The following is a 13,152-nucleotide window of genomic DNA, read 5'->3' as shown; positions in this document are numbered from 1 at the left end:
GCTTTTTTTTTGGACAAGAAAAAAATTGTGATTGGATCATTTCCTTCACTCTCCTCTCCATCTCTCTCAATCCTCTTTATCTCTCTCTTCAATAAAAAGTTTTAAAATAATAATGTGAGAGTGAGATTAAGAGTGAGATTAAGAGAGAGATAGAGAGGATGGAGAGAGATGGAGAGGAGAGTGAAGGAGAGGATCCAAATCCAAAACAAATAGAGAAATTTTCATAACATTAATATAATATTGAATAAATATATATTATGAACGAAATACTCCACAAAATTTAGAGAAATTTTTTAATAGAGACCCAGAGATATGACTGTTGTTTTAAAAACCGGACCGAACATCAAACGAGTGAAGGTGTTGGGTCAATTATTTATAACCACTGAGTCAACAGTCGAACCGCGTGATTAAACCGAATGACTCGCTTGAATAAACCGGTCTCGATAACAATATTATATATAAGTATTAAATCAGGTCGAACCGAATGACTCAAATTTCTAAAAAAATATCATGACACCTAAAAAACGTGAAAATTTTAAAAATAAAAAAAAAAATCATTATTTTACAAATTCATTCTTTAAATTCAAATTTTAATATATAGTACAAATCCAAATAAACAGTCAATCGTATCAGTTCTCACTCTCTTACTTTTTAATTCCAATTTTTATATTTTTTTCAAAAAAGACGCGTTTTTGGTTTTTTAGTAAGCATTTGAACCGGCCATTTTTAAAACCGCTGGTTCGCCGGTTTTTCTGGTCACTCCGGTTTTCACCAGTTCAATAGCATATCTGGTCCAACAATCAAACCAGACCGGTAACCCCTCCAGTTCCCGGTTCATTCAGTTCGAACAGCCTGTTTGGTCCGGTTTTTAAAATACTTCCAAGACATCCAATTCAAATGTGGTTACACCGGTGAACCAAAACCCTCCACCAGGTCGATCACTGAGTCAGTTTTTAAAACACTGCTCTCCTCCACTATTGTTCCCTAATTTTTCTTCCAAAAAAAAAATGAAATCAAATAACTTAAGTTTGAAATAAATTTATCCCCTTCTCCTTTCACATTCCTTTTACTTTCTTCCAACAAAAGATAACCCTAAAGAAGACAGTCACATTGCTTCAACAAAAAAAAAAAAAAAAAATTAGTCACAAGAAACTTTTTCTTTTTTTGACACAGACAGTCACTAGAAACTAAGTAGGCTATATAGCACATAATTGAGTTAATTGACCATACCATAATCAAAGGTCAGCTGCTATTATCTGATATATCTATCTATCATAATCAAACAGAGTCGTACGAAGAGACAAGTTACAAAAGGTAAAGACCTTCGCACGAGAAATTCCACAGAAGAAACAAATTATCCCCAACATTACGAAATGGACAAATCACAGCATCTACAAGATCCGAAAATGACATCTGCAAGCATTACAAAAAAGATTTGCAATAAATATAAACATATCAGTAGGGACTCAACTAATTTAAATTAGTGGTTAAATAATATTTTCTACATATATGGTTGATTGGCGACGCCATATGGAGAACATTTAGTTTATAAAGTGACGTCCGAGGAAATATTCACCACACAAAAACCACAAAAACAATCGGATACTAATATGACAGGAACTTTTCGGAACTGTTTGATATAATTGCTGCCTTACTGCACTTTTTAGCTATACCCAGTCCCCACAACTTTACTAGACATCCATTTGTAACCAAAAAGTAAAAAATTTAGGAAGTACAAAACAATGTACACCTTTAGAGTGAAGCATCTCAAGAGGTAACATTAAGGCAAAAGAAAATATTGGCTAACGGAAGCTATTTCTAGAAGAAACAAATAAATTAAGTTTAGAAGAAAAAATGTTTTAATGCTGATAGTTCTCCAATTATTCTGAACACCCTATAATAATTTATCAAATTGGCTAAGAAAATACTGATACTTTTAAAAATATTGACAAGATTTCTATGTAGAATAAATGGACCATCAAGGTATTAGGCTTGGGAAAGACAGGGAAAAGTAAAAACAATGTCATTTAATGTTTAGCTATTTTACCTACGTTCTAAACAAAACTAAAAGGATATACTGTAAGCACACAGGATAACAAATAACAAAATAATTGGGACAACAAGCATACCCGAGTAAACCTCTGCCTTGCCAAGTTCTAGGTGTGACAGGTAAGTTGATCACTGTGCCTTGCCTCATAATAACAACAGGTACTGTTTGACCCATGCTTGACTGGGCCTCAGAAGCCAGTCTCTCGTGCAAATTATCACCAGCCTCGACATTGCCAAATTTCAAAATTTGATCTCCAAGTTGTAAACCATCCTCTACCGCTGGTGATGCATCTGTTATCTCGTCAACCACTGCAAAGGTTCTACTAACCATCACATCCACATCCATTGAGTTGGGGGAAAGACTCAAAAGGACATTTTGGGATGGTGTTGATGCAACAGTTGATGAGGTCTGTATGTCGGAGCCATCATCATTGCCTTAGAAGAAAAGCAAACATTCAACATGATATAACAGATATCATATTAATATTATGAAAAGTTAAAACAGAGGTTCACCATTCGGCAAAGAATATTTATGCAAAAACTGAATTTTGATCACTTCAGTAATAAAATGCAACAATGAACAATCATCTTTTGTTATGCTTATATTATTGAAAGGCTGTGAGAAAACTTTGCATTCAGATTTTGGCAACCAAGCCCGCGCTAAACAGAATAGTAAAAGTTGTTCCAAAAAGGCTGAACATAGGATCTTAAAATTGTGCCAAAAACAATGCATTTTGAAAAGGCTGGACATAGAAGGTTGATGATAAATCCTATTAAAACAAATGTTTTTTCTTAATAGCAGATCACAAATGGAGGGAAAATTGTCATGTTGATCAGGTCCAAAAAAGAAACAGACTTCAGCATGTTTAGGGCCTGTTTGATTCCCTTCTCAAAACAGTTTTATAGTTTGATTGGTAATCCAATTTTACAAAAGTGTTTTCAAAAATTGTTTTCTGTTTATCAGTTTTTAAAACTAAAAAAGTAAAACAGGTTCAAGAAGTTTTGCTTTTCTCTTCTTAAAAACAGTTTTCTAAAACACTTCTATAAAACACATTTTAAAAACTAAAAACCAAAATTGTTTCGAACAGGCCCTAACTTTGGATTTTTTATCGTCCCATAAGCCAAGGCAAGGGTAAAGAAATAGTGCATAATAAAGTGCCACAACCTATTTCAAAACAAGCTATGTAATACAAAATTGGTATCTATTAGAAAAAATTGGGAACAAAACAAATAAAGAATAGCTAGCACAAGCACAACTACTTTGATCATCTCCCATAAGCCAAGGATAAAGAAATAGTATATAATAAAGTGTCACAGCCTATGACAAAACAAGCTATGTAATATGAAACTGGTATCTATTAGAAAAAATTGGGAACAAGTCCCCTTAATACAGTAGTTGCAGACATTATCCAAATGCCTATTTTGTAAATCATGAATTGAATCGTATTATGACTTTTAAATATATGAATCTATATGTGATCATCAACAAACATAATCATGAAAGTTTCCAAACATAAAATTATTAGCATTTGGGCCCGACAAACTAAACCAGAAAAAGTGGAAGAGTTTGGAAAGTACGACCCAACCCCATCCTTGAAAAAAAAATGATAATTTTAAATAAAAGTTGGGCCTAAAAGGCAAAACTTCTCCAACCCAAAATAACAAAACACCCCAGCATCCCTTTCTAACCCAGCTGTTCCTCTCGACCTCTCTCAATCATCTTCTCCTTTCAGAACCCTTCCCACCTTTCCCTCTTCTTCAGCATTTCACATCGTTTCTCAGCTAAACCCAGGGCTCAATTCTTCAAAGACCCTAACTCTCGCAATTGACAAGATACCTCTCACTCTCAATCCCTAGTCATATTTAGAGACAAAAACCCACATTTTCGCCAACAAACAAACCAGGGGTTACATTACCTATTAGTATAGCATTGCATAGTAATCAGGGCATGCGGAAGGAGGATCTGATATGCACATAAATTAAAAGATCGAAAGGCACATATAAACCACAGTACACATCACAGAGAAACAGGAAGCGTCATGCTATCATAACCGGCAAAAATAAGCATAAGATTAAAATATTATAGGCATAGAAACGGAATGGCCATAAGAATTACACAGCTAATCAAACAGTGATTCTTTTATTACCAACCTGAATTTTTTAAGGGAGGTGATCTATTATTTCCTGCAAGTCTTGCTGAATGCAAAATTTGTATATTTTGATTAATCTTGTCAGTTATGTCCGTGTAGTCATTACGCAGCTCTGCAAAGAGAGAAAATTGCAGTCAAAACTTGTTCACATATGCATAGTTTATCTTGTGGCTAGACTCACTATAAGTGTGGAAAAGTGGGGAATCCAGGGTTCGAACCCCGACCCCTCCAATAATGTCCCTAGGAGGAACCTTACACACTAGTTCATCTAAGGGTTAGTTAGATACCTGCAAGGCGACGTCGTTCTGCTCGAACAAGCGGAACGTCAATATCGGAACGAGGAAAACCCTAGAAAAAAACAAGCATCGAGTTGAACACACTAAGTAATGATGCAGAAAGTAGGGTAGGTGACAGAAAGCATCATGGAGAAGAAAAGAGAAAACTACCTCAGAATCAACAAGATTGCCGGAAAGGCCAGGGGCGCCGGGTTGAGAGAGACGAGCGATGATGGAATTCATTTCAGATTCTAACGCACTCCGCTTATCCATTAGAGAAGTTATTTCTGCCTTCACGTTAGTTCCTAACATTCTCCGCTTCTTTCTTCTTCTTCTTCTTCTTTTTCTTCTTCTTCTCTGCAGATCGCGATACAAACCCTTGATTGTTTGTTGAATGAGATTTTGGAAGACACTTATTTATTTATAAAAAAAAAATTAAATATATATATTTTTTTTACGGCAGATAATTGAACTCACGACCTCATGCATACTGCCCAAACCTCATTTCTCATGCTCTCTCCGTCTCATATTATAAGAAGAAAAAAAAGTTTTCACACTTAGGTTCTGTTTGGCCTGACTTTTTTAGGTTTAGAAGCTATATAAAAGCTAAAATTGAAAATAAGAGCTTTTAGAAAAGAGCTAGAGTTTTTTTTTTGGTACAGAGGGCTAAAGAAAAAAGAAAAGGAAACAAAAGAAAAGCTACAGGAGAAAGGAAATAAAAACTAGTCTCTATGGAAGAGAGTCCCAGCAGCGTCAATGTTCAGGAGGTTGCGGAGACCATCCGGAGGAGAATCATGAGTCAATGGAGCATCATTAGATGAAGCTCCCAATTTTGCCAAGTAGTCCGCGCATTGGTTGCCCTCTCGGAGGGTATGGCAAATGGTAATGTTGCCTTGTTGAATAATCTCCTTAATGTTCTGAATAAGCACAGCATAAACATGGTAACGAGGGAAGTGGCCTTGAATGAGGTTAATGCTCAAAAGAGAGTCTGTATAGCAAAATAACTCATTGATTCCCAAGCTAGTAGCTAAGTTCAAACCATGGAAGATGGCGCTGAGTTCTGCAAGGAGGATATCCGTGGAACCTGTAATGTGACCCGATGCTCCAGCAATATACAGACCAGCGTTGTTTCTAATGACACACCCGAAACCGGCTCTAGTGGGTGACCCTATACAGCTGCCGTCCGTGTTAAGGATGTAGCCTGGGAAATTGCTGGAGTTCCATTTAACAGTGCGGCTGCTTGTATCATCATTGGAAGAGGAGGGGAAGCAAGCTTTGAGATTTTCAACCATACTGCGTATGTTGAAAGAGAGGCGGATTGTGGACCAAGTTTCATCATTTAGGCACATTAGATTTCTATGTCGCCACACCCACCAAACTCCAGCTGTGAAAGTAAAATTATTGGGACTGAAACAACCATTCTTAAGCCAACTATGCACAGATGTAGTGTCGAAGAAGCCGCTGTAAGTGAAGCCCATGCTGGTCCAAACACATTTGGAGTAATAACAGTCTCTCACGCAGTGGAGAAAAGTCTCTTCTTGATGCCCGCAGCGGGGACAGTTAGGAGACGGTGCTATGTTTCTGCGGTGAAGCGTCGTCAGAGTTGGAACAGCATCATGACAAGCGAGCCAAAACAAAAATTTTAGCTTCTCTGGTGCTTGTAATTTCCAAAGCCAAGCCCATGTGTGAGGGTGAGATGGAACCTGTTCTTTGCGAGATAGAAGCCAATCATAGCTGCTCTTTGTAGTGTAAACACCATTTTTGTTGTTATGCCAAATGAAAGCATCTTCTATTGAGGCATTGAAGGTGAGGTTGGTGTTGTTGATGATGTCGAGTGCTGTTTGAGGCAGATGAGAGTAGAGGATATTTGAATGAGGTTCATTACTGCTAATGACATCGCTGACTGTTAACTGCATGTCATGAATGTCAATATAGGGAACCAGTTTGCAGAGGAAACCGAGAGCACTCCATGGGCAAAACCAAAAGGAAGATGAACCTGATCCTGCTCGCCAAGAAAAACCTTCCTTTAAAATTTCTTTCGCGCGGATGATGGAAGACCAAGTAGGAGAGCCGCTTTGTTGATCACAAGCTTGGAGAATTTTGAACCCTGTTGTATAACGGTAGGTGAAAACATTTACTCAGAGTTTGTTTGTGGATTGAAGGAGGTCCCAAACAAGCTTTCCCAGGAGGCAAATATTTGCATCTCTTGCTGGTCTTAAGCCCAGCCCACCAAGATTTTTCGGACGGGAGATTTTCTTCCAACTAACCAAGTGAGTGCCTTTATTATTAGAGTCACGCCAGATAAAGTTTCTAGTAGTTTGGTCAATACCATCGCAAATGCTTTGTGGAAGCCAAGCTATCTGCATATAATAATTAGGAATAGAAGATAAGACAGAAGAAGCAAGAGCTAGTCTACCTGGTTTATTGAGAAGTTTGTTTTTCCAAGACGCAAGTCGAGATTGCATTTTCTCAATAATGAAGAGGAAATCACTTTTCTTGGCTCTCCCTTTTAGAATAGGGAAGCCCGGATATTTCTCAAGAGAGGTGGTGTTTCTGATGCCCGAGAGAGAAGTGAGCCTGTTGATTTTGTCTCGAGGGGTACCTGATGAATAGAAGGCTCTGGATTTGGACAGGTTGATCTTGAGGCCCGAAGCGTGGCTAAAACGCTCAAATAATTCGGTCATGAATTTTATTTGGGAGTTTTTGGCCTTGGTGAAAAGAAGAACATCATCCGCAAAAAGGAGGTGGGACAATTTCGGTCCAAATTTAGATATGTGGACAGGATCCCAAGTCTTTTGAAGAACGGCATTGTTGATGGATATTGAGAGTTTCTCCATGCAAATGATAAAAAGGTAGGGAGAAAGCGAGTCGCCTTGTCGGAGACCATGGGTGGGCTTAAATTGCGGCATCTGGTTTCCGTTCCAAAGGATAGAATAGGTGGGGGAGGTGACACAGTGCATAATAAGTCTGATGGTGATCTCAGGGAAACCAAAGTCGTGAAGACAATTTTCGAGAAAATCCCAGTTGACATTATCAAAAGCCTTTTCAAGGTCGAGTTTGAAGGCAACATAACCTTTCTTTTTTTTTTATCTTCTCATGAAGTGGATGATTTCTTGAAGAACAATAGCATTATCTGAAGTGCCTCTGCCAGGAAGGAAGCTGCTCTGGAAAGGGCCGATGATTTTTTCAAGGATCGGTCTAAGGCGGTGAACCAAAACTTTAGTGATTATTTTGTAGACGATGTTGCAAAGACTGATCGGTCTGAAGTCCTTATACGTTTTGGTCGGTTCAACTTTAGGGATGAGAGAAATCAGCGTGTTGGAGATGTTGGGATCAAAGTAACCAGTGCTGAATGCGGTTTTAACAAGGTGAAAAATGTCGTCCCCCACGATGTGCCAATATTGTTTGAAAAAGATGCATTGAAAGCCATCGGGACCTGGGGCCTTGTAAGGTTTCATGGAATTAAGGGCCGCAGTAACTTCCTCTTTAGTGATGGGGCAAGTAAGCTCGAAGGAACCAAAGTCATCAATGGTGGGGTGGGTACCTTCATTTAAAGTACGATTCTGGTTAGGCTGATTGTTGGTGAAAAGATTTTTGAAATTTTTTTGAGCTTCTTCTTGGAGTATCACGCTGTCGGTGGTCCAAATCCCATTTGGTAGTTGGATTCTGTGAACTTTATTTTTCTTTCTCCTAATGATGGTCTGGGCATGGAAGAAAGAACTATTTTTGTCTCCAAATTTGACCCACTGCTCTCTTGATTTTTGGTACCAGAGCATTTCTTCCTGAAAGAGAATATGATTGTACTGGTGTTGTAGTTCTTTTTCAAGGATGACATGGCGGGTAGAATCGACTCTTTCCAAGTAGTTTTGAATACCTCTAAGCCTCCGTTCGATGTGCTTTTTTCTTTTAAAAATGTTACCGAAAGTTTCCTGGTTGAAAGTAATGGAATTCTCGCGGACATTAGTGAGGGCTAGCACCGGGTTATGATTGGCTGACTTCCAAGCTCTGTCGACTACCTCTGAATAGTCTTCATGATCAATCCAGGCTGCTTCAAAACGGAAGGGTCGAGGGCCTCTGGCAAGAGGGAGACCTCCAAATCTGAGAAGGAGAGGGTTGTGGTCAGAGTGTAGTCTGCATAGTACCTCTACAAAAGCTTCTGAGAAAGCTAGGCGCCATGTGACATTCGCGAGTCCTCTATCAAGTTTTTTAGATAGGATACGAAGACCGTTGTGGTTGCGATGCCAGGTAAATCTTCCTCCTGTAGTTGACAGATCGAGAAGGTTGCATTTCTCCATAAATTCAGCAAAGGAAGCAGCTCTGGAATGGTTAAATATGCCTCCTCTTTGGTCACTTGGTAAAAGGGTCTCGTTGAAATCTCCAATGAGCATCCAAGATCCAGTGATGGTATTTTGAAGGTTTATAAGGTAGTTCCAGAAATTCGGGCGGAGGGTTGGGTTCGGGCTAGCATATATGCATGTACAGGAAGTGGATACATCACTGTAGGATACGGTGAAGGTGATGGAATATTGGTTGGCGTCAGCCACAGTGGTTGTGAAGGACGTTCGGGAGTATTGAAGGAGCCATATCCCACCAGAATGGCCGGATGCTTCTACAACGTGAACAGGGGTGTAGTTGTTGTTGGTCCAAAAAGAGGTTAAACGAGCATAAGGGACGTGAGTCTCCATAATAGCAAGGAAAGTGGGTCTGTACTTTCTAATCATATCTTTCAATTGCCTTCTAGCATTGTTATTGTTGGCCCCTCTGATGTTCCAACAGAGGATTGAAATATCATAAAGAGCTTCCATAACAAACTATAAAGGGATGGGTATGGGACGATGAAGGTTAAGAGATCATCGTTTCATCTATGTGAACAGGAGTATCAGGAACTTTGTTACAGTTAGGATGTAATTCATCTTGGTTAGCTTCAATAGTAACATCTTGGCTCGCAGAGTTGGGTTGGTTGGAAGGTGTAGGAACATGGTGTTTATCTGGGGCAATGTTTGATGGTGGAATAAATGCTTGTGAGTGGATGTTGTTTTGGTTTTTTTGGTGTTCAATGAGGGTATGGTTATTGAGCAAAAGCTGGGTTTCAACGTGTGGTTGGGGCATGTGTGTGGGTTGTGCAATTGTTTTTGTGGGACCACCTTCAATTAATCCTGAATTTTTGGAACTAGATGCATTTGCAATTGGTGTGATATACATGGGAGAGTCATCAATACCATCACTGTGACGGCGGCGCTTGGTATCCATGATTCCATTATTATTGCGTGGAATCTCATGTGGTTTAGGTCTAGGTGGAAAGCTTTGGTTTGATGTGGCTGTTTTGGTTTTGTGGGCCTGGGAGGACAAAGCAATAAATCTATTATTATTATTATTGACGTTTTTGGGGGCAAGTGGGGTATGTTTGCTTGTTTGTTTTTTCTTCCTTGTTACAAGGAGCCAATCACCATGTAGCTCATTATTGCCTTCTTTATTGTTTATTATTGGCCCAGATTTTGTAACGGCTGGAGTAGAGTTTAGGTCAACACCAGATTTTTCCAGGTCAGCGATTGGTGGTCGTGGTGGTTGGCCGGAGTTTGGATTTTGGGCGTGATGTGGGTTAAAGGATGTGTTTGCCGGCTCTGAGACGACAGGGTTAATGGTACAGTTGCGACCAAGATGGCCGTAGCATCCGCAGTTGGTACAAATTAGATGGAGGCCTTCGTATTGAACTTTGTACCAGTGACCATTCACCCAAATTTTTCCAACTACTGGGACAGTGAGATCCACTTCTACACATACTCTGGCGAATCTGCCCCTCTCCACTTTCAGAGTATTCGTGTCAACCTTGATGGGCCGGCCGATAGCCGACGCCATTGCCAAAAGAAAACTTTCATCATAGTAAACCAGGTTGAGACCGGGGAAACGAACCCAAACCACTGTACGCTCAATTTTGGCATTTGGTGAAGCGAACTCCGGAGACCAATGTAACGACCCAATTTTCAATTATTAATTTTAATGTGTCAAAATGTTTTATTGACGTGGCATTTTAAATAAGTTAATAACTTTAGTTATTTATCGAATACTTTAGTTATTAGGCGAGTAGTGAGAGTTAACTTGAATTGGGCCAAGCCAAATGGGCTTGAGGCCCAATGGGCCTGGTGAGCATGAGTGGGGCGGCCATATGGCCAAGTCAAGAGAGAACATTTCATTTGTTCTTGTTCTTGACTAGTTGGAGAGAGAAGAGAGCTCAAGAGCAAGGGCAAAGGAAGTGAGGAGAATCAAGATCAAATCTTCGTATTTTCTTCGAATCCAGGTATGAGAGTAGATTCCTTAATCGTGGGTGACTCGAGGAAGGGGAGAATGTCGATTTCTCCTTACCCGAACTTCCTCCACCCCATTTTCGTTTTAGTTTGAATGGATTTTTCGTAATGGAAATCGATTCGTAGGTTCATAACATGTTGTATATGCTTTTACCATGATGTATGAACGATTTAAATGAGTAAAAACGAATTTGTGAGTGTTTGGCTCAAGAACTTGTGTTTTTATGTGAGTTTTGTATAAAGTGACAAATTCTTACTTTTTCGAGGATAACGATGTAGATCGGGAAAACTAGCCGTCCTTTTATGCTTAAACATGTTTGTTGCACTTGTATGTGAACTCATTTGAGATTTATAACATGAAAATGGGATTTTTAGGGTGATTTGAGATGAAAATCGCAAATTTTGAACTGTCCTGACAGGAAGGGTTCGCTCAGCGAACGTGTGGCGAGAAGCTCGCCACAGCTCGCTGCAGCTCGCCACGAGCAAGTGTCTCTCTGGCGTTGTTCGCGTAGGCTCGCTAAGCCTTCGCTCAGCGAATAGTTCGCTGAAGCTCGCCAATGCTCGCCATGAGCAGGTGACTTACTGGTGAGGTTCGCCATGTCTCGCTAAGCCTTCGCTTAGCGAAGGCCTCTGATTCTGCAACTTTTTGTTGATGTTTTACAGTGCTTGTAGGCAATTGTAACTTGGTTTAATGATACTCTTGCATGATTATTGATGCTTGTTGATGCTTATAATGCTCATTGCTATTCGTTGAAGATTGTTAATCATGTATGAAGTAATAAATGAAGAATATTAAGGTTTTGTTAAATCTTAATAATGAAGTATGTTGGATAGTGTTCCACATAATAAATGAAGAGCTTATGCTAATTATTTGTGAGTGAATTCATGAACACATATACATGCATTCATGAATTAAATAGGATATTGGATATTCCAATAAAGAAGTATATCGGATTATATTTATCCGATAAAGAAGGATATTAGAGGTGAGATACTCTAATAAAGAAGATGGTACCACATGCATTAGTAATGTCTAGGGTTGACATTCATGAAGTTGAAGCATTAGAGTTGCATTAGGTTATATGTGTGCATTACTTGATAAGTGATATGTGACATATAATTTGGCTAAGTGTAATGAATTGTAGATTGATTATTTGGTACTTGATTATACATGTTTAGAACTTGAAATTGAGTAGTTAATGGTGATGCATGTTTATAAATAATGAATATGCTTGTTGTTGTTGATGGAGTGTTTAAGTACCTTTTACTTGCACTTATATTTTGATTATGTGATCTAACTCTCATGTTTGTGTTATGTGCTGGACCGTTGGGGGTTCAGGTTCTCAGATTGAGGATCCCGATCAGAGTTAGAGGACTGTTCGTGCTCGTGGTAGTGCGCATTTTGGTGAGGAGTTAGCGTAGACTACTCCTTAGATATATGATATATATATCTTTTGATGGGTTGTATAGAATTGCTCTGATTAGGTTTACCGGGTCGGGTTATTCGTATGAATTGTATTAAGCCCGTGATGGCATATTTAACTTTGCTAATCCTATCTTTTGTTGTAAACATAATATCCTTTGTTGATATGGCCTAGAGCCTAGGGATATTGTGTGAACAATTATGATCATTGTATGATATACATTATGATAATTATTCGCTTTTTAACTCCGCTGTGCTAGCATGATTTTAATTATGCCGTGGTTTGTTTTATTAACATGTGACGCCTAGATTTTCTTAAGTGTTTTATTTATTTATATTTAATAAATACGCGTTTAAGGGGTTGGGTGTTACAATAGTGGTATCAGAGCAAGGTCGGTTCATGTGGAACCAATTAGGAATAGTTGCCCATATATTCAACTTGTGTAGAGATAACACTGTTGTTATTACCTTTCTAAGTCTGTTCTTGGATTGGTTGGTTGTTCAGGATCATGGCGGCTAGGGCTAACAATCAGATGGCAGATGCGATAGCTACTTTGACCAACATCGTGGCAAGAGATCATCAACCCGGGAGGGAAGATGAGATGAGGTTAGAAAGGTTTATGAAGCATAATCCGAAGCTTTTCATTGGAGGCTATGCTCCGGAGGCTGCTGTCAAGTGGATAGAAGAAGTTGAGATTGTCTTTGAGGCTATGAGGTGTACCGAGGAGAGTAAACTAACCTTGGGTACTTATGTACTTCGTGAAGAAGCTAACAAGTGGTGGAAGAATGCTAAGCTGAGGATGGGAGTTGGTGGTGTGGTAATCACTTGGGAGATGTTCAAGGGAGAGTTCTTGAGGAAGTACTTTCCGGCTGATATTAGGAACAAGAAAGTGGTGGAGTTCATGGAGCTCAAGCAAGGGAACATGTCTGTGGCGGAGTATTCCGTGAAGTTT

The 13,152-nt window shown here is 39.2% G+C and overlaps 1 protein-coding gene across 1 annotated transcript; it reads right to left on the bottom strand.

Moving 5' to 3' along the window:
* Positions 1 to 1,008: 1,008 nt before the first annotated feature.
* LOC123917782 (26S proteasome non-ATPase regulatory subunit 9) lies at positions 1,009 to 4,889 on the bottom strand. Its single transcript, XM_045969606.1, has 5 exons — positions 4,646 to 4,889; positions 4,487 to 4,547; positions 4,201 to 4,311; positions 2,130 to 2,484; positions 1,009 to 1,413 (listed from the first exon to the last, which is right to left on the bottom strand). Exons 1-5 carry the CDS (start codon positions 4,784 to 4,786, stop codon positions 1,392 to 1,394), a joined length of 690 nt encoding a protein of 229 aa, XP_045825562.1. The 5' UTR covers positions 4,787 to 4,889; the 3' UTR covers positions 1,009 to 1,391.
* Positions 4,890 to 13,152: the final 8,263 nt, after the last annotated feature.

Source organism: Trifolium pratense, linkage group LG3 (genome assembly GCF_020283565.1).
Source record: "Trifolium pratense cultivar HEN17-A07 linkage group LG3, ARS_RC_1.1, whole genome shotgun sequence".
Lineage (NCBI taxonomy): Eukaryota > Viridiplantae > Streptophyta > Magnoliopsida > Fabales > Fabaceae > Trifolium > Trifolium pratense.
Note: the sequence above shows the minus strand (reverse complement) of the source record. Positions and strands in the feature narration are given on the sequence as shown.

Coding starts and splice junctions, on each gene's coding strand:
- LOC123917782 (XM_045969606.1), bottom strand. CDS start 4,786: ATGTTAGGAACTAACGTGAAGGCAGAAATAACTTCTCTAATGGATAAG. Junction 4,548..4,645: donor GCAATCTTGTTGATTCTGAG/GTAGTTTTCTCT, acceptor GTTTTTTTCTAG/GGTTTTCCTCGTTCCGATAT. Junction 2,485..4,200: donor ACCTCCCTTAAAAAATTCAG/GTTGGTAATAAA, acceptor TTTTCTTCTAAG/GCAATGATGATGGCTCCGAC.